Source organism: Suricata suricatta, chromosome 10 (genome assembly GCF_006229205.1).
Source record: "Suricata suricatta isolate VVHF042 chromosome 10, meerkat_22Aug2017_6uvM2_HiC, whole genome shotgun sequence".
Classification (NCBI taxonomy): Eukaryota; Metazoa; Chordata; class Mammalia; order Carnivora; family Herpestidae; genus Suricata; species Suricata suricatta.
The window spans coordinates 107,932,696-107,954,721 of NC_043709.1; the positions used below are offsets into that span (position 1 = coordinate 107,932,696).

General features: G+C 43.4%; 1 protein-coding gene and 1 non-coding gene across 3 annotated transcripts in view; one reads left to right on the top strand and one right to left on the bottom strand.

Moving 5' to 3' along the window:
* Positions 1–22,026, top strand: part of SVIL (supervillin) — a 97,455-nt gene that overhangs the window by 47,146 nt on the left and 28,283 nt on the right. Inside the window, exons 17-23 of one of the 2 annotated variants that reach the window (XM_029955882.1) lie at positions 3,167–3,296; positions 6,917–6,964; positions 7,515–7,592; positions 15,845–15,992; positions 19,967–20,056; positions 20,149–20,235; positions 21,507–21,684. In XM_029955882.1, the coding sequence (XP_029811742.1) occupies positions 3,167–3,296; positions 6,917–6,964; positions 7,515–7,592; positions 15,845–15,992; positions 19,967–20,056; positions 20,149–20,235; positions 21,507–21,684 (759 nt within the window). The remainder of the gene's footprint in view (positions 1–3,166; positions 3,297–6,916; positions 6,965–7,514; positions 7,593–15,844; positions 15,993–19,966; positions 20,057–20,148; positions 20,236–21,506; positions 21,685–22,026) is intronic. The other variant, XM_029955883.1, reaches the window with a different exon arrangement.
* Positions 9,409–9,512, bottom strand: LOC115305820. The gene has a single exon (XR_003915012.1). It is a non-coding gene; the product is annotated as a U6 spliceosomal RNA (small nuclear RNA).

Below are 22,026 nucleotides of genomic sequence, written 5' to 3' on the forward strand. Positions count from 1 at the left end.
TTTCTAAGTCAAGTTTATGTAGCTCAGAGTGGCCATCAAGGAGACCATCCGGTTATTTGGATTGTGTTGTCATCACTCTGGGTTCCTGGGAGCTTTGTTGTGAGAATGTTCTCAAAGACTATAGTGCATCATTTCCCAGAAACCCAGCTCATGAGGATGAATTTGACATTTGAGATTCTCTCAACTCATTTGGGATCAACTCTGATGAAAAAGGTAGATGGCTGGGGTGCCTGGATGGCTCAGTCGGTTAAGCATTGACTCCTGATTTCAGCTCAGGTCATGATTTCATGGGTTTGTGAGACTGAGCTCCACATTGTCGGGCTCTGTACTGACAATACAGAGGCTGACTGGGATTCTCATTCTCCCTCTCTCTTTCTCAAAATAAATAAACTTAAAAAAAAAAAAAAAGATGGCCAAGATGAGTAACTACCGGTCTGTGTCAGAGGTGAAGTAAGAGACAGAAAGCCGGCTCTGAGACCCGTTTGCAGGAGTATCAGGGAGATGAATGTCTCTCATCACAAGATCATGAATTGGAATTGCTTCTTCATTTGGGCGCAAAAGTACTGGCATGCTCACTTTTTGAATATCTCATTTATAGACACTTTGAAACCTTCGAAAGCTCTATGCAAACACTAATTTTTTTTCAGGATTTGATTTTATTATTTTTCTTATTAGAATAAAACTGACTCATTCAGAATAATTAGAGAAAAGATGAATCATTATAGAGTCTGATGAAAACACCTGAAGACCTTGAGAATTTGTATTTAAGCACATGCACTAGTCCTGTAGCATGCAGAGAACCATCCAACCTCACAGATCATAGCAGATAGGGCTAAATGGAACCGTTAGCCAAATGGGGCCTGTCTTAGTTAGTAAGATTCTGACTCCAATCGCCAATGTGGGTTTTTTCCTCCACCACCAAGTGTCTCTGACACCAACCGGGAGTCCTAGGATTCAACTCAATTCTGGTGCCGTAGACCTGGTGATGGCGTCAAATCCCATGGGTTAGGTGCTCTAGCCTATAAGACTTCCCCCAACACACACACACACACACACACACACACACACACACACACACACATACACACACACACTTACACTTCAAATGCCAGTAGCAGGTCCAGGTTGTCACCTGGACTTTTGACCCTTTAGGCTTTAGGTTGGAGATTCCAGTGCCCCCTCCTTGGGTTTGATTTACTAGAGAACCTCACAGAACTTAGACCAATGTTTTTGCTCACTAGATCTCAAGTCTATTCTAGAAGGATGTAACACAAGATGACTAGATGGAAGAGCATAGCACAAGGTAAAGGGAAAGGGTGTGGAGTCTCCATGCTCTCTCCAAGCGCACTAGTCTCCCCAAATCTACACATGTCCACCAACCCAGAGGCTCTCTGAGCCCCTTCCTTCTGGATGTTTATGAGGCATCATCGCATAGGCATGGTTGATTAGATCATTGGCCATTGGTGATAGATTCAACTTCCAGCCACTCTCCCCTTTCCAGAACTCAGGGGGCATGAAACTGGAAGTCCCACCCATCCAGTCCCCATCCTTAGGTGCTTCCCCAAAGTCACCTGATCAATAGAAAGACACCTCTGTCATGCTCATCACTTAGGAGACTCCAAGAGTTTTGGCAGCTCTAGGCCCAGAAAGGTGATGAAAACCAAGTATATATTTCCCAATATAAATCACAGTATCACAGACTGATAAGTGGCATTATATCAGTTTTCTAGAATTGTCATTTTGAGGTCTTCTCTGTTGCGTAGCGGAAAGGAAGGGAAGGAAAAGGAGGAGGAGGGGATAGGTTCAGAGTTTGAAGCTTCTGCCCCTTTGGGGAAGTTGTTTTCTTTGTTGCTTACTTTCCATTATTTAAATGAATGGACAAGTTAAGGTATGATTGTGTATAAATTTGTAGATGGAAGTAGGATTCTTATTCAAGTTCTGGAACGCTTGCTTTTTTATTTGCTTATGAAAACTTTTATCAAGGAGTAGAATATATTTCATCCCATCTCCAAACCAAATATTTAGTGGAGTCAGGAAAATTAGTAGAAGGGACCTAAGAGACCATTGAGTCCAGTTCTCAGTATGAGTTAAGTGAGGCCAGGCTACTTAACCAGGTTCCCAGCCAAGCTAGGGTTGATGTGCTGCTTTAAAATATGCAATTTATGGACATGCGCAAGGATGTTTAAAAGACCCAGCTGGGCAGGCTCTGCAGAGAAGAAAAGGGGCCTAATCTCTTTCTCCCCAATTGTTAAATTGTGTGAGCATCAGCTCAAATGAGTCTCTTGATAACCACATTTTTTCCTTTTAGCTTTCCCATGTTCGTCCAACTTAAATGCCCGAGACTGCTTCGTTCATCACAGGAGAGTGAGCCAGAACAGCTTTGCACTCATGAAAATAGCCTTTCACAGAGTGTAGCACCCAGGCAGCTCTGTGTCAAGTTACACCAGAGTTGAGCTAAAGTAGGTTAGGTAAAAATCTCAATTAATTAGATTCTTTTTTTGGACATGGCTTTCCCCAGGAGGAAAGTTGGAGTGATCATTTTTTAAAAATGGGTTTGTAGAGAAATTTCTGTATTAAGAAGATCGATTGGAAAGACCAAGTGCATTTGGAGGAAAAGGACAGAGCTCAGAGTACAGGAAGAGGAGAAAATCTTTAACATCTTCTTTGCCCTTTTTTTGAAAGTATAAGATGATGGTTAATTTTTTAGAGCTTTAAGTTTTAAAACCCATCTCTGCTGTTTTCTCTGCAAAGAAGTACTATCCAGTCCAGTTGTGGTCATTAAATGCTGTTTTACCTAGTGACCAGAAGGGGTCATTAGAAGGTATTTTTCTCTGGGGACGACTACCTTCATCTCCTTGCTTTCAGGGTAAAGGCAAGGGGAAAACTGAGAGATTCCTCTGGTAGCATGATGAAGCATCTTTACCTGGCAAATCAGATTTCAGAATTGCATTGCAATCAGTTAAATTTGGGGGCGGGGAAGGCATCTTAGAAAAGGGGGTGCTTACATTAATTTTCCAGGCATAACTTACGTCAGAATAAATGAAGCTCAAAAAGATGAAAATTCGGTAGCTGTGGTCATGTATTGACCAAAGACTTCTAATTATGGTTCTGTTCCAAGGAAGAGCGTGGTGCTGAACCCCTTTTGGTTGGCCTGTTTTCCCCTCAGATTAGCACTGTTGAGGAAAAGTGGTGAAGAAGATTGGAAGAACAGACTTAGCAGAAAGCAGGAGTATGGCAAAGCATCCATCCCCGGCAGCCTGCACATACAAGAAATGGAACAGTCCCTCAAGAAGAAGGTAATGTTTTCCATGTTAGGAAAAAGCACTCAACTAACATTATGCCTGCAAGTGCATCAGATAGGCAAGCATGCGTACCTTGACTAATTACCACTCTGTGAAACACGCTCTTGCCCTGGGTTCGCGCTACGCACCTATCACACAGCGCTGGAACTGATCAGAAGGTACAGTCCCGAGTTGTTATCAAACTGGTGAGAGCCCTGCATACAAAAGGCATCTACAAACAAGTCCCTACATTTTGAAGTGTGTACTCTTACTTCGGTTTAAAACTTTCCTAAAATAAAGTCTGACTTTACAATGTAATGAATTAAAACCTTTATAAGGAAAATCTTTAATTGATCACGAGTAGTTTATAAGTGGCACATCAAATGTGGACTTCAATGTGCCACACTGAGACTTACAACCTAAGCATACAGAACAAGGACCTAACTGTGGTCAGTGGGTACTTCTTTTCGCAATCCTAAGCATGTTTTACTATGAGCTGGTGTGCCTTTTGTTGAGAATGTACGGCAACATATATTACAAGTTTAAATAAAATCAAGTAATACATTGTTATCGATACTGGCAAGCATTTCCTATGCAAAATCATTGATGAGCTGTTAAGTTTTCCATGTAATGATGACCAGCTCTTGACCAGTCCGTGCACACTTTCAAAGCTGATGGGGACTGTCCTGTTGCTTGACCCTATGATTGTAAATGCATGTGCTGGCTAGAGACAAGATGACCACGTGTGACAGGTCCGCTGGCCAACTTCTAGGGTTAAAAGTTTTCCAACAGAAACGAACAAAATGTACAAACAGAAAAACACTTCCACTTCCAACAGGATGATCACCTGCCCCTCTTTTAGTTCTAAGACAACTTAGCATCTGTAGCAGTAGTGAATGTGGCCTTTATGCGTGCAGAAACTTACACGAAAGGGCAGTGTCCATGCAGGATAGTGAGGCAGAACTCTGATACTACTTTATATGGTACCTGTGTGTCTTCATACGTTAAATCAGAACAACAGTTTATATTTTCTATTTTGAGATATGTATGATATTAAAGATAACTACTAAAGACATGTGATTTCAGCCATTTGTAAAGTTCTCCAATACAGTCAGATATTTAAAAGCATAGGTGTGAAATCTGGATTTCAAGAATGGAATCCTGGAGTGAAAAGAAAAGCCGAGTCCTTCAGTTGTATCCCTGTTGCCCACAAACTTTACTTAAAAGGGTGTTGAAATCACCGCTTCAAAATTGACTTTAACACTCACCTCCTATTGATCCTTTTGGAAGATGCAAAGGAGCCATAGGAGCTGACAGTCCCGTATGGCCAGGCGAAAGTCCAGCTACAGCCGGCATGCGTACGGCCAGCTAGAGTCCTCTGAGGAGTGAGTGAGATAAGAGCCGCCCCCCTTGGAAGACTGGGGCATCATCTGATCTTGACAGCCAGAGGCTGTGAGATAGGGGGTGAGATCTGAACTGCCTCACACTTGGCTAAGGCTCTCAGAAAGCATGAGTTGTGCGGAGGTTAATGTAGCTGCCCCGGGTTGGGGGGGTGGGGGGAATGCAAGCAACGGAAGCGCCGGGGCCCCAGCACGCAGGGATGTCTCTGGGCTACTGGGCATTGCAGATTCTGCAGCAGCAGTGGACTCACTATTCCTCCTCCTCGTCCTCCTCCTCCTCAGTGACCTAGTTCACTCTGGCCTGAGACAGTAAGCTCTTTGAAGTTAAAATAAGCTGATCTATTTTAGGCTTTTATAGCAGACATTGGGAAATCTCAAGTTCTGTTGAGGTCAAGTGGTTTTCACATGGCCCCTGATAAGTCCTTGGCTTCTTTTCTTCCCGAGGGCTGGCGGTACTTGAGTCACACCTTCACTGGGCTCAGATGTGAGGTGCCTCGGGCCTAATCTGTCTTCAGACACTCCCCCGACAGCTGGGGAGTCTGTGAGAGACGCCACCGCTTGCCGGGTGTCTGAGTCCTGCCCCAGAGAGAGAAAGATGTTCATGCCGCGTGGTGCATGCAGATGGGATCTTGTTGCATGGGCTGGATCTAGACTTGCTGCTGGCAAGCTCTACTAAGCGGAGAGAGCTCTGGAACCTTCCATCTTTAACACCGAGAGAGGAAGGGAGCTGGTTAGAGAGTCAGGGCATTCCTTCCAGCACAGTTTGTGCATTCGCAGAGGGTACATAATTTCTGGGTGCCAATCCTTTTACAATTTAACCTCCTCCAGCTTCTGGGTGTCATAAGCTCAGTCCCATGAGCTGCAGCCTGTGGAAGTGCAGAGGAGGCAGGAACTAGAGAGAGGAGTCTACAGAAATCACATCCATTGTCCCTCTGAAAATCCTTGCTGTCCAATAAAAATATAGAGTATGAGCAACATAAGTGATTGTCTAGAAGCCATGTTTAAAAAACAGGTGAAAGGATGACTTGAAAATCTGTAAGTGTCTTGTCTCTGTCAAAGGGTTTGTCCTCAAAACCAATCTGTGGTTGCTCTAAGCAGCATCTCGTTTGGGATTCTACCTGGTAAGAAAATATTCTCTGAGCCCATGAATAGATTTGGAGAACTAAGTTAGAGTTTTCCTTCCCCCAGTAGAAGACTAGTCATGTCTCAGAGAATATGTAACTTAATAGCAGTTCTCAGCTTTCCAAATTTATTGCCCCAGAATCAGGATTGATGATTTGGAGCTTCAGAGCACCAGTCATTTACGTGGCTGACTCTCATTTCCTGTAACAACCACTCTGGGTTCTTCCTCTCACCTCTTTGCTTTCCTTCCCCTCTCTAGGCCACTCTTCTCTCTTCATTCTTCCGTTTTCGGTTTAGTCCAGGGCAGGGCTATCGTGACTTAAACATTTTTGCTTTTGTAACGTTTATAATGAGTTCTGAAGACGAGAAGACCATTTGGTTTGTAGATTTGGCCTGGTCCACAGTGTGGAATGTGTGCACTTGAGCCTGATCTGGAGACCGTTTCCTCCAGGGTAACTCATTCCATCCAAAGAGTGAGAAAAATAGAGCAAAGTTTTAAAAGCAGAAGTCTCTCTCTTACAGCTCAATTGCATGTATTTATTTTTATCAAACAATTCTAAATCTCAATCTCATTTTGGCATATTTGACATTAAGGCATATAGTGAGTCCCATGCGGTTTGTTCAGATAGCCATCCAGTATATCAGACTTTTTCCGGGAAATAAACCACCTTTATGGACTTTGCCTTCACGACCCAGCTCAAGTCTGAGTCACAGAAATGGATTGGATATCCTGCTGAGCTCAATAATATCAGGTCGGCAGAATCAAGCTAAGATCTATCATGTCCCCAGGGCATGTTCTTGAAAATTCAAGGAAGGTAATCTGCCAATTCACATTCTAATTGTCTGCTGCCGTTGAAATTCCAAATCACAATTCTGGAGAAAGTCTATTGAAAGACCTAAGGGAGGAGAGAGATGGTATGACCTCCAAATTAAAGATTCTCATCCCACTGATGGAATGTGAGTTGACTTGGTGTTTGGACCACCCGACTATGTGAGCATGCGCATGCCTCTAATTGAACCCAGGCACAAAATCCTTGGAAATGATTGTGACACCCTAACCCAACCCTACTCTTCCAGCTCTCCGCAATGTTTCCTATTTGTTTTAACCTGTAGGAAGAAGGAGGATTTGCAGATGATAGTGCCATTTCTAATCTGCTTTGGGTAAGCCTGACTCTAACATAGGTGTCCTCTAGATGATACCAGAATTCTACCTCCACCTCGCCGTATGTAATTTTTATCAGTGACAGTTTCCTCTTAGGCCCTTGCTGTTTGGTTTCTTACTGCAAGGCAAGATGCCACCTCTATCCAGAGAAGAGAGCTATCCTGTTACTTTAATTTTTTTAAATCATATAATGAAAAACTTGAAAGACTTTAAATGAGATATTTTATATTAAATGCTAAAGCTGTCAATTAAAGTCATAGTTCGTTTCTCTGTAACCGAGTATCCTATAAATTACAGGAATCTTGTCATTATCTCATTTAATTAAGGCACAGACCTGACTCGGGTGTATTTACCTGTGCTCGCGTGGATTTATATTAACATTCTAAGAAAACAGACAAATGGGAAGGACTCTCTTGAAAAGAGAACTGAAATTGCAATGAGTAAATTAACATTCTGGTCGAGAAATCCTTGTTTTTGTCTCTCCTCCTCCCCACCCTGCTCTGATAAATCTTCTCTTTTCACCTCTAATCCTCTTGCTTTGCTCTATAGGAACCTGTATATGCTTCTACTTATTCTCCTGCTATACCTGCTGCCCATAAATACCTGTCTTTTGTATCTATTAACCAGGTGAGGAAAAGCCTACCCATTTTAAGCCTCATTGCAATTTCCGAGCAGTAGGGAAGAACTAGTTTTGTTTGGAGAAGTAACTCCTTTGCAGCATTTCAGCGTGTGTGTTTGTGTGTGCGTGTGGGAGAGTGAGCGAGTGAAAGAGTGCACGATCTGTTCTTCGTAGATCTAGAGCCAGTCACACATTCACATCCTCGGGTCAGACTCTCGGGTAGACTTGATGGCATTAATTCACCTCATAATCATGGAGCTGGGTAAGAGGAAAATCTCCCCTTTTAATCTCCAAGCATTATATATAGTCTGAGATAAGTCAGGAGCCCAAGGAATGTACCAGAGTGTCCCAGCACTCACTTGGGAACCCTGCTGTCTTGCTTAGCTTCGTAAAGGTAGATGTGGTGTAGGCAGTTGGGTGTGGATGAGCCAGAGAAGAAGACAGAGCAAGGAAGAGACTATTCTGACAGGAACCGGTTGCAGTGACCCACTGAAATGAGGACACACAGACCTCCTGCCCCTTACCGTCCATCTTCACAGTACCCCGTCTGAACCCCACCCCAGAAGGAAGACCTGGCTTGGGCTTAATAATCCTGTTGGTACATAATACATGATGATTTTTAAAACTAGAAATACCAGTGATTGGTCTTTATGCCCCTTGGAATGTCCCTGGTGGCAAAATAGCTATGAAAAGTGCATCCACTTTGTCATGAATCCAAGATTCTAGCCTCTCTCTGTCTGAGGGAACTTACCCAGCCCTTCACTCTGAGGGCCTCTGTCTCCTCATAGGAATGGGGCTTTCTTACCCCTAAGGTATCCTCCAACTAAAAATTTCATGACTATACTCTTCCTTTTGGACTCGTGATGACAAAACAGGTCTTTGAGTGAGAGACACAAAGACCTCATTTCAAATATGAGATGGACCGAGTGCTGTCAGAGAGAGGTCTGTGAGCGCCCCCCCACTACACCTTACATACGATGGAAACTTCCCATTTTTCTCCCTAAGGCGGCCTCTTTCCTCACTCTCCTGGGTTCCTCTGAAGTTAAGAATGCTGTTCTGTGAGCGGCCAGCCCCACAAACAGCAGTGTCCACCCCTCAAGACCAGGCTGACTTCTAGAGCAAACCTGCTGTTTTGTCACTAGGGGGAACGGGAATGGATTGTTTCTTCTAAATCAGTCGTATTAAACTTTAAAAGAAAAGTTATATTAGTGAGCTCTTTAAATATAATTACCTACATTATACACACACACACACACACACACACACACACACACACACACACACATTTTAAATAAACTTTATTTTTTTAAGGAGTTTTAGGTTCACAGCAAAATTGAGCCAAAAGTATAGGGATTTCTCATATACCTTCTGCCCCCACCTCCCTACCCCTACCCCCACTACCAACCTCCCATGCCAGAGTGGTACTTTTGTTAAAACTGTTGAGCCTACCTTGACACATCACTATTCCCAGTGTCCGTAGTTTACATCTGGTTTCGCTCTTAGTGTGCATTGTCTAGATTTTGACAAATGTCTAATGACATGTACCATCGTTATAGTATCATACAGACAAGAGTCACTGCCCTCAAACACCTCTGCTCTCCATCTACGTACATCTCCCTCCCACTAGTCCCTGGCAATTCTTTACTGTCTCTGTGGTCTTGTCTTTCTCAGAATGCCATAGAGTTGGAATCATTGAGCTGGCAGGCTTCTTTCACTTTGTAATATGCATTTGAGTTTCCTCCATGTCTTTCCATGGCTTGATAGCTTCTTTCTTTTTAATCCTGGATAATATTCTCCCTGGATATACCACAGTTTGTTTATATTGAAAACATGGAACCCTTCAGAATCTGCGTGTCAGCCTTGCACAAGGGGCCATGCTAATCTGTGTGTCATTCCAATTTTAGTACATGTGCTGCCGAAGCGAGCACATACCACAGTTTATTTATCCACTTGAAGGACATCTTAGTTCCTTCTAAGTCTTGGCAATGATGAGTAAAGCTGCTATAAATATCCATATGCAGGTTTTTGTGTAGCTATAGATTTTCAACTCATCTGGGTACCAAGGAACACAGTTACTAGATCATATGGTAAGAGTATGTTTAGTTTTGTGAGAAACTGCTGAACTGTCTTACAAAGTGGCCATACCCAAGTTTGCATTCCCACCAGCAAAAAAAACAAGTGTTCCTGTTGCCACACATCTTCACCAGTACTTGCTGTTTTCAGGGCTCTGGATTTTGGCGATTTTCATGGGTGTGTGGTGGTATCTCATAGGTGTCTGAATTTGCAATGACATGTCATAATGACATATGATGTGGAGCACCTTTTCATATGATTGTTTGCCACCCATAGATCTTCTTTGGTGAGATGTCTGTTCAGGTCTTTGCCCTTTTTTTAATTGGTTGTTTTCTTATTGTTGAATTTTAGGAGGTTTTTTTGTATAATTCTGATGTGTCTTTCATTCTGTGGCTTGTCTTCTCTTTCTCTTGACAGTGGCTTTCACAAAGCAAAGGCTTTTTCATTTCAGTGAATTTCAGTTTGTCAGTTCTTTCATTAGTGTTACATCTATAAAGCCATCACTGAATTCAAGGTCATCTAGAGTTTTCTTCTATCTTATCTTCTACAAATTTTATAGTTTGGCATTTTACATTTAGATTTATGATTCCTCTTGAGCTAATTTTTGTGAAGGGTGTAAAGTCTGTGTCTAGGTATTTACTTCCTCTCTTTCTTTCTTTCTTTCTTTCTTTCTTTCTTTCTATCTTTCTTATTGCATGTGGACGTCTAGTTGTTCTAGCACCATTTGTTGAAAAGACTCTTATGTTCACTATATTGCCTTGGACCTTTCACAGATTAGTGGAGTATACTTGTATGAATGTATTTCTGGGCTCTCTATTTTTTTTCTTTTTGAGAGAGAGAGAGAGGGAGAGAGAGAATGAAAAAGTGGGGAAAGAGCAAAGGAAGAAGGAGACAGAATCCCAAGTAGACTCCATGCTGTCAGCACAGAGCCTGATGTGGAGCTCAAGCCCACAAACTGTGAGATCATGACCTGAGCCAAAGTCAAGAATCAGATGCTTAAATGACTGAGTGACCCAGGTGCCCCTTTCTTTTCCTTTCTGTTGATCTATTTATCTGTTTGTTTGTTTTGTTTCTTGACTACTACCGCACTGTCTTGATTACTGTAGCTTCACAGTAAGTCTTAAAATCAGGTGGTGCCAGTCCTCCAACTTCATTCTTCTCCTTCAATGTTGTATTGGCTATTCTGGGTCTTTCCCCTCTCCATAGAAACTTTAGAATCAGTTTGTTAGTATCTACAAGGTGACTTGCTGGGATGTTTATTGAAACTGCAGCAAGTCTATAGGAAGAACTGGCATCTGTAGGAAGTTGGAAAGAACTGGCATCTTGATAACAGTGAAGCTTGCAATCCATGAGCCTGGGATATCTGTCCATATATTTTTAAGTTTAAAGAAAAATGCTATTTACCAGAGGTAGTTTATGTTTAATCATTTCAAAATTAAAATAGGCTCACAATTCCATATTTTTATATCTTGACAACTTTCCCAGATAAATATTTTGTGTACCAGCCTTTCAGCATTAGCTCGTCAGTGTTCTCTGAGACTCCCTTCTTCCCGCAGTCCTGGTATCTGTGTTCACTAGTGCAGAGGCTCAGAAAAGAAAACGGAGCATTATAATAGCACACACATTCTAACTGCACTGTTTGTCCCTTTGATGGCTTTAACACACATTTCCTTCTTCCTCACATGCCTCCCATCTGCACCAGAATAAGATTTCCTGTATTCCCTTCCCTTCATCTTAGTCCCTGGTAGATGTGGCAAGACCACATTCTGGTTACTTTGAGGTCTAAGCCTAGCTGTGACCTTTTTTTCATGTTTTGTCCAGGCCGCTCGAGGCTTCATGCACTAATGAGGTACTGAAATCCCTGAAGGAGGGGACAAGGCCGTAACTCTTTTAACAGTGCACAGAATTCAAAATGGCGATAGCATTTTTTAAAAGCCAGAAGCACCGATTTGTCACTTTGCCTACTTTCTACCACTTCATCTGTACTCTTATAATTTCTTCCAATACTGTAGTTTAACTAGATGTGAATAAGATAAAAATGTAAAAGCCAGATCACATTATGTTCTATCCATGAAGCTCTCTGGTTAATGGGATAGTATAATCCTATTAAAGCATGTTAGATCCACTGTCTCTAACTGAATCACCTCTCTGTGTCAGCAACATGAAAGAAGATTTTACTAGGCATTCTCAGGAGGTATATAGAAGTAAACACTTCAGTAACAATGCCATAGCCTGAAAACATTCTTGCAGATTGACTCTACATAATTTTAAGCTGTGTCCTACCAAATCTCCGTCCATTCCTAAGACCTGCCTTGCTTCCCAACTGTTTCACTGCCTTCTACACACACACACACACACACACACACACAGTTCCTTCCTCTCCCGTTCTCCCTCACTGAGCACCACATTCGTGGGATCAGCATTTGAAGAGTGAAGAATAAGATAGGTAGGGCGTTTATTCCAATTCTGCCCCAATTCTCTTACTATTCCAGTCAATCCTAAACATCATCACCTAAATCTACACAAGCCTGGGAAATGGTACAGTACTTATTAGGACACAATACTATGTCTGTCTCTAAACAAGGAAAGAAAAACGGCAGGGAACAACAAGACAAGACAATAATGAAATTTAAAGCTAAAAAAGTACGTGGACAAAGATGTGTATCTTGTTTTCACATTTCGAGTTCAAAATTTAATAGCAACTGATGAGAAACTATTAATTTGTTCAATGAATAAATTAGCTGTATATTTCTTACACCATTAGAGCCATCTGAAGTCAGATAAGGCAATCAGGGATGCTAAACCAACTTCACTAAGTAGCAAAGTTAAAATAAAACTTTTAGAGTGGAAAAAATGTTTATGTTTATTTTAATATTGAGGAGGGAGTAAAAATTTACTCCATAACAAAGATCTGGCAAACTCCTGTGAACTTTAAGGCCTACAACAGCTGTCTCATTCCAGGGCTCAGATCCACCACGTTCTTCCAGGAGCTCTGGGAGAATCTGAGCGCTTTGGGAGGTGGAGTTGTTGATTCGGGGATGCCATTTTTTTGAGTCATGAACCACACCCAGGGCTTCGGAGACGTGTCACCAAGTTCACCCCAACGAGTGATTTTGGGATCTTTGGAGAAACGAACTTTCTTGGCACTTCCTATGCTTTTTCAAATGTTTTCAGCCAAGTGCCATATTGATTTGATCAAAGTTCATTTCTGAAACTTGATTTTCAAAGAACACATATTTTCTTTTTTGAATTTTGTTGAGGTCAACCTCCTAGTTTATGTGATTGAGAGGCTTCCTTGAAGGAGGGTCATCTCCCCAGTCATGAGTGGGGAAGTGAAGGAAAAGGGCTTTTAACTTTTGGATGATATTTTATTGGAATAAAATTCTATAAAACTTATAAAACTTTTAAAAAATTACCATGATAGAGCACTGTTCTCTACTCTGAGATATTCCTACTGATCAAAGGACCGACGGTTGGCACTTTCTGGCTGCTCCCACTCGCGTCTTCTTTCCTCCCTCAACCCCAGCCCCCCACTGCTGACTTCCCGCTGTCCTGTCCCCTTCTGTCTCCTATGCACAACCCGATATATATAGTTGGGGCTGCCCTAATACCATATACTGAGTGGCTTATAGACAACAGAAACTGATTTCTCACAGTTCTGGAAGCTGTAAGTTCAAGATCAAGGCATCGGTAGATTCAGTGTCTACTGAGCGCCCTCTTGCTGGTTTGTGGACGACCATCTGATCCTCACATGGTGGCTGTCCTCACGTGGTCGAAGGGGTAGGGGGGCTCTCTAGGGTGTCCTTAAGGGCATTAATCCTCATCAGGAGGGTTCCACCTTCAGGCCCTAATGCCTCCCAAAGGCCTCACCTCCTATGCATCACATTGGGAATTAGGTTTCAGTGTGCAAGATTTGGGGGCACACATTCCGTCTGGCTCACTCCTGTAACCACAGTAATGTGATCCGGAGGAGGACATTCAACACTACCGCAGTGTTTAATCCACAGCCCATTTCCAACAGTGGCCATTCCCTGTCCCAGCCGTGTCCCTTTTAGCCCCCACACCACCCAATCTAGGATCCAGGCCAGGATCAGGCATTGCTTTTAGTTGTCCTATCTCTTCAGGAAAAGGTTTTTTTTTAAACCTAAGTTAAATTACCAAGGATCTCAAAATCACTTCTGGTGGTGATTGCTCTGTAGAAGACATCTACAAAGGACTCACAAACTAGATGATGGAGAAGACCACATTCATGGCTTACACTGAATGTTGCCAGGGTCGATGTGGTTTTATGCACAGCTTTCCTGGACAGGAGGGAAGGAACCCTCTCCTGTGTCAGCCGCCATCATTCCAATGCTTTAGGAGGATGAACTGGGCCGATCTCTTTCTTGTCGAAAGAATCTGGAAGTTATTTTCTGTTGGTCAGTTAAGGGAAGCTAACTGGCCATTGTGGGATGGACCATGTGGAGGGACAGAATCAGATGCGCTGTCCCTCGGGGGTCTCCTGGTTCTTCCACAAGAGAAGAGGAGCTGGGGAGACTGCCCGCAGAGGTTAAAGTGAGCTCATCTGTAGCTCGTAAGCAAAGGCACCACAGGAAGGGCACGCCTAGGGTCTGAGAAGAGGCTGAGGTGAAAGCAAATGCACAAAGCCGGGAGGCTGCCCTGGCCTTAGAGCCCCTGTGGTGGGAGTCACCCTGGGGCGACAGCCAGCGAAGGAGGCTCCTTCTACTCTGGGGAGGAGGCTTTTCCTCTCTCCCTTGCTCAACGCTCGCTCCCACAGCACCTGCCCATGCTTCTCTCCATGGCCTGTGTCCCCTGCCGCTGAATACATTTCCAATTGTATGAAAATAAATTGCCAGAAAGTTAAAAAAAAAAAAAACAAACAAACCCTTCTCGACTTTCCCACTCACGATCTGTGCAAGGACCCGAATTCCAAGTCACTCTCTGAGTGACTTTGGCAGTGAGAGGGGAGCTGCATGGGGAAAAAGGAGGGGAGGCAGACTCATTCCTACCACCATGAGGGCCCCCCGCCCCAGTGTCCCCTGCCACCATCATCCACACCTCTGTCCCTGGAAGACTCCTTCCCCTGCGGTGGCCCCAAGTGCCCTGAGCCTGGTCCTCTGCTTCTTCCCCCCCTCATACACTCATCTCAGCCCACCTCTCTCTGGAGGCCTCTTTCCTGGCCTCCCTCAGTCCCCCTCAGCCTCTTTCCCCCAGACCAAGTGAGTTCACCACTGGCTTACAAAGTGAAGAGGCAGGTCTCTCCAGGACCCCAGTTGGAAGCTTTTGAAAGCATTTTGTTGGGTAGAAATGTTACTGTATATGTAGGTTATGTCTATAGTACAATTTATCCTCAATGTCAGATAGACTAGGGCCTAAAAATCACTTTCATGGGCTGACCTGCCTGCCTAATGGCCCATGGAACATAGTTGTCTAGGAAAAAGCATGCTGAGGTCCAGAAAACCTTCCTGTAGCACACTTTATTCCAAATCAGCATTCTCTCCTTTATAATTGACCCTGTTCCTCATGAACTCAAGTGGATGAGATTTTCTGGACTGGCCATGTCTTTTGTGAGCCTGTATGGATAAAATTTCCTAATCAACCAGGTGTAGCTAGGTAAAACAGGCCAACTTATGTTTTAATGTTTATTTTTGAGAAAGACAGAAGTGATTCGGGGAGGGGCAGAAAGAGAGGGAGACACAGAATCTGAAGCAGGCTCCCAGCTCTCAGCTGCCAGCACAGAGCCCCATGCAGGGCTCAAACCACAAGCTGTGAGATCAGGACCTGAGCCAAAGTCAGATGCTTAACCAAGTGAGCCACACAGGTGGACCAGAACAGAACAACTGTAAAACCCTGTGAAATTCATGGCACGAAGACAGTCTCTATTTTAGTTGATTTTTCCAAAGTATCATTTTGGTGTTCCTATATTCCAAACAAATGAATGGCGGCGGGGGGGGGGGGGGGATCACAGTTTTAACCTAAATTTTCATTGTCCTTGATAGTGATCTCTAACCTAAGCTGGAAGGAGGGAAGTCAAACCTGTTTCTGATAGAACAGTTACCGATATTTTTGGACAGTGTACCCCTCCTGTTTGTTTGCCTGTCTGCCTTTTGGCTCACGGAATGCTACCTGCTAAAATTCACTCTGTCATTTCCCTCTCCCTTTTCTCCCTGGTACGCTTTATAAACAGCGGGTCACAGAAAGTCGAGAGAGCCAGATGACTATTGAAGAGAGGAAGCACCTCATCACTGTGAGAGAAGAAGCCTGGAAGACCAAAGGCAAAGGAGCAGCCAACGACTCCACCCAGTTCACGGTGGCGGGCAGGATGGTGAAGAAAGGTCAGAGTGGTGGGGAGGGGTGGACATGCTTCATGTGTGCACGTGGGTACAGGTGTGCGGGTCTAGAGGCACACGTTCTGCTGCCCGTGACGGACAGGGTGGAGTGTGAGAACTCAGTTTAAAAAATCAAGCCACAGTCTTTTTTAGTTTTTCCTCTTATTGAAGTTGCATAAACGTTTTTGGGGTAGATTTTGTGAGATATTCCTAGTGATCACCTTTTCCTCTGAATAACGTCATTGTCAACGTAAGATGCTTAATTCAATTAGTTGGGGTTTAAGATTTGGCTGTTTGGAAATTGAGCACGGATTTCAAAAGCAATTGCAAATATGCTAATGAATCTTAGTCCTTTCCCATAACTGCTTTTAAATTATTTTCATTGTCTTGCCATCTGGCAATCAGTTAACCTAAATAAGCCTTTGTCAATAAAGAATGAGCTTATCTCTTCTTTTTGAGAGGAATTCCTAGATCCCCTTCATCAGACCCGAGTTCTCTGGCTTATAAAGTCCGATTTCCAGATAGGTTTTAGTAGATGTCTAATGGAAATATGCGATTCTGAAGAAGGAATTTCTCTGCAGATTGTCATTTCTTTGCTACTGAGCTCTTGGAACTGATTTGAAGCCAAAATTGAAAGATTTCTGAAATTGACTGATGTGTCATGTGGTTAGTAAAGTTACTTTATGCATCACGTGGGTATTAAGGCTGTGAGGCTCTATACCCAGTGGGAAATGGTCCAAATCTGGGGTCCCTTTGTCACCTGTGTGCACAGAGCTTCGTTTCCCAAGATGCTCTTTAAAAGCAAAGTTCCTGACTTAGTGATAAAACTGCCCACACGCACTTAAAGTTCATTTACATGGTCATCAGCGTTCTCAGTTCATGCCTCTCTTTTCTGGAAACCTCTCAGGATCCTCACTTATAAGTACTGCCTAACTCATTGTAGGCTCATAATAAATATTGGCAGAAGGAAGGGAGGGAGGGGAGACCCCTGAGTTTTGATTCACTCAAATCCTGGTGGAAGAAAACAGAAAATAGTATTTGCGTATTTTCTTCATCAGATCAGAGACCTGTATAATCATGTGAAACTACTTGGGCATGAGACCCATCCCTGTGGTAACAAAAGCAGACCCTGCCACCCACGTTGGTTAGAAACTCAACCTGTCTTCCAACTTTTAGCCCAGACTTTTATCCTGATGACTTTAATACTTCGGTTTCTTTTTCCTTCTTCCATCTTAAAAATCATCACTACTTTACAAGCAGGCCCTTCCTACCAAAGACACTGCCCTTGTCCCCAAGGACGTCAGAGGAAGTGGGTTTGCCCTTACGCAGGTTTGGAGGGCAAGGCTAGAGGAGTTCTCATTTTTTGCCGGCGTTTGCTTTCACATTTCTTGAATAAATCCCACATCTTTATTAACAGGTACTATCTGGATTGCTCAGGAGGTAATTTTTCTGTACTTTTAATATAATAAAAAACCACCCTGTTTGTCTAGTATTTTTACCGCCTGGGCGCTTGCTGACTGTGGCAGTGGCCTCCAGCGTGCTAGCTCGCTGCAGAGGAAAGCAGCCCCTCACTGCCGCCACGTATCAGCCCGTTGCCAAGAGGTGTGCTGGACCCTGGTTTTCAGAAAACTCTTTTCTCCCCCTGCTTCATTAAGACTTGGTGACATTCCCAGATTCTGCTTCTGCTTCATTAGGACTTGGTAATATTCCTAGATTCTGCTTAACAGTACTCCACAAGGTTTCCAGGGTATTCCACGATTTTCTTCAACATATGCCTTTGAATAAGGGAGCTGTGAAGAGAGTAGGTGACTGGTTACTGCCTGTAAAATTCACTGAAAAGAGGAATGGGGAGTGCTTTGTTTAACGCTGTTGTGTGGTTTATTTGTTTTATAATAAGCTTTTTGTGTTAGAATATTTATTTATTTTAATATAATTTGTTATCAAGTTGACTAATGTACAGTGTATACAGTGCTCTCTTGGTTTTGGAGTAGATTCCCATGATTCATTACTTACATATAACACCCAGTGCTCATCCCAACAAGTGACCTCCTCCATGCCCATCACCCATTTCCCCCCTTTACTGCATTCCCCTCCCCGTCAACCCTCAGTTTGTTCTCTGTATATAAAAGTCTCTTATGGTTTGCCTCCCTCTCTGCTTTAATCTCTTTTTCCCCTGTCTCTTCCCCCATGATTTTCTGTTAAGTTTCTCAAATTCCACATATGAGTGAGAACATATGGTATCTATCTTTCTCTGACTGACTTATTGGTGTGATTTAAATTTACATGCCCTCCCCCATTAGGAAAAACCTTTGTCTGTAGTTGGGATAGAGATGTCCCACCTCTGGGAGCTCTTGCACGAGTGGCTGCCTGAACGGGCGGTGCCCTGACGGTGCAGGGGGCCTGGTCTCCAGGATTGGACCCGTCTGCTCCCTTTAGAGTCTCTGTGCTAAGGGACGGTCCCTTCTTCTGTGCATCCTGTTAGTAGGTGATGACGAGCTGCACCTGTACTACCTGTGATACCAACTTCTACTTGCTTTCAAGAATGTTTGCTTCCTACTGAGATAAACCTTCTGCAGGTCTGATTATTGGAATAAATGTTTAAATTTTTATTGGCATCATCAAGCAGATATAGCTACCTATTGAGAAATATTCTTTTAGGATATCTCCTAGGACTGAAATTTTAAACTACATTTCAGTATTCTTCATTAAAAGTTTTATGGGGTTATGCATCCCTCTCCAGCTAACGGGGGGGGGGGGGGGGGGCAGAGCAATTCATTCCTTCATTTTTTCCTTGTAAGTGATAGGCGCCTAGTTACGTATTCTCCATATGCGCTTCTCTGAGGGATGCTGAAAGGGCAATGTCATCTGACGATTTCATATTTATTACAAGTGAATACTGAGAATGCTAAGGTTTCATTCTGTCCTTTATAAATGCACTGGTTCCTTCCCTTTCCAATCCTTTCTACTTAGGTGAGGAGCAAAGTGTTCATCTTTGCCTTTATTAAGGTTTCTTGTCCCAACCAGATACCTTCCCTGTGCTGGAATCCCTTTCTTTCATATGTCCCGAACCTTTACACTTTTAATAAATACATATTTTGTTATTTTATTTATTTTTGAGCTAGAGTGGGAGTAGGGGAGGGGCAGAGAGTGAGGGAATCCCAAGCAGACTCCATACTGCCAGTGCAGAGCCCGATGTGGGGCTTGAACTCACAAACCGTGAGATCATGACCTGAGCCGAGATTGGATACTTAACTGGCTGAGCCACCCAGGCGCCCCACCTTTACACTTTTTAAAAGATTCCCCACTCTGCTTCTTGGTAAATATATGTGAAAGCATAGCACTAGTTCCCAGCCACACCTGAAATGGATGCGACCCTTCAACAATCATAGATCAATCTAAGTGTATCCTCTTCTGTGTCTTTCTTCTAAAAGGTTAGCACTCCTTGGGTTATTGCTCAATAAAATCACACTCTGAAAGAAGCCCCCAAAGGCCAGACTGCCCCTACCTCACCCCTGCCTACAGGAAAACTCTGGTGTCAGGGGCCACTTGCCAGTTACTGTGACACCTCTCATTCTCCACCTCTTCTGTGGGACATGGTGCCCATACACTTTGTCTTGAACCACCTCCGCCACTTCAAAGGGGCTTCAGAACTCACAACTCCCTTTGTTCAAGTATATTCTGATGCCTCATGTACACTCTTATTCCATTTACATGTTATGGGCGTGTTTTCTCCCATGTCTTCCTTGTAGCAGCTTCTCACCTACGGTAATCTCCTTAGAAACCATAAAAGTCTATGCACATTTCCAGTGGTCCTGCATAGTCCAAGCACCTGCCAAATGCACATGTGTGTGCACATGCATGCATGTGTGTAAATTCTAGAAGTTGTAAAATCTGCAGTGGGACTCCTAGAGACCATCAGGAGCCTGGGAATCTCCAGCAATGATCCAGAGATACTAAGTCGCTCCTGTGATGTTCTGCAGGTTTGGCGTCCCCCACTGCCATAACTCCAGTGGCATCTCCTATCTGCAGTAAAACAAGGGGCACCACACCAGTTTCTAAGCCCTTGGAAGGTAAGTCACCGAGGCACCCAGTGTACTGGTGGGTCTCAGACCAGAAGAGTGCTCGCTGGTGGCGCCTCTCATGGATGGTTTCACTTGCCTAGATATCGAAGCCAGACCAGACATGCAGTTGGAATCGGACCTGAAGTTGGACAGGCTGGAAACCTTTCTAAGAAGGCTGAATAACAAAGGTATATTCCAGAAGCCAGAGGGAAGCCTAAGTTTTCATGCTTAGAGCGCAGGGTGATTCACATTTCAATGAGCAGCTAAGGAAACCTAACGGAACCCTGCTCCTCTCTCAGATCTCCAAATCACAATTCTGATTGCTTCTTCTCCTCAGCTACATTGTCTTCTTTCTACCTGACTTCATCCATTCATAGTAAAAGCATGATCTTTGTTATCATTTAAAAAGGAAGAATGATTGGGTTGCCAAGGTCTGATTCATTTCAAAATGTACTAGATCGGGGACCCCCAGTAAGGTTGGCTCCTGAGTCTCAGTCCTTTGGGATGTCATCCAGTCAGGACTGTGAACTTGGTAACGTTGCTTTTATACTTGAAATCGACATGATCTTGGGCCTGATGAAATGTAAATGGTACAGGCCAGCTTTTAATAAGGTAGCAGCTGACACATCTTATTGCAGATGATTTCTACATAAATGTTGAAATAAATATTTCAATACAAAAGTTCATGAAGTATACAAAGTAAAAGAATAATATGCAGAAATAGCCTCATCTCTTAATAAAAAATATCCAGTACTTGAAACTGATTGAATACTAAACACTAGGAGTCACTACTATTGATACTGACCCCCCCCCCCCGATAGGTTGGAAATAATACAGAAAAGCACTTTATACCAGAAACATAAAAGTGTAGTGTAATACCTAACCTGGCAAGGCAAGAAATTCAAACAATTCAAAGCTTACAACGTGTCTGTAACCGTGATCTAGCCCAGGGGCCAGTACACTAATCCAGATCTCCACCTGCTTTTGTTCCTGAAGTTTTTTTGGAATGAAGACATGCTCATTTGTTCACGTATTGTCTGTACTCACTTTTGCACAGCAGAATTGATGTGTGCAACACTTCAAATCGCCTCCCATGCAGAACCAAAAATATTTACTATGTGGCTCTTTACAGAAACGGTTTTTAGGGATCCCTGATCTAGAATTAGGCTGAGGCTGGCTCTACCTCCAGTAGCAAAAGGAACAAGTCCAGACACGCTCAGTGGGCTTGCATTGCTTCCCCGCCTCCTACGACTCGCATAGCGCATGCTGTTTTCAGAGGAGTCCTCTCGTGACAAGTCAGACAAGGCCCACAATCATCCACAGAGCCCTGGGCATCACTACCATATTTCTCCACTCCTGAAGCGTAGGGGGAAACTCATTTTTCAGCTATTGGGAGGCATAGTCCAAGTAGTGTTTTTACATGAATCTGACATCATTTATTTGCATCATTTGTTCTCAGTTGGTGGGATGCAGGAAACTGTACTCACGGTCACCGGCAAATCTGTTAAAGAGGTGATGAAGTTGGACGATGATGAAACCTTTGCCAGATTTTACCGCAGCATGGACTACACCATACCGAGGAGCCCCGTGGAGCTGGATGAGGACTTCGATGTCATTTTCGACCCTTATGCCCCTAAGTGAGTTATTTGAATTTCTGTCTTTCACCCACGGAGAACAGATTCCTACATCAGCCTTCACATAGCACTTCCACGAGGGTCTTCTCTCACTGTATCTCCTTCTGCGACCAGAACCTCATTACAGCCAAGTTGTTACTCTCCAGAGCCAGCCACCGTGGGGTAGGGGAAACACGTGCACTCCAGAGCAGATGTGTGCCCAGGTCGAAGGCCTGGCATACACAACGTGTGCCACAGATGTGGGCTCTGGCCCGTTCAAAATAATGTCACTGGATTTGTTATGTAATTGATTATTGTTTTGCATATTTTTAAAAATTTTTAATTTTTTTAATTTATTTTTGAGAC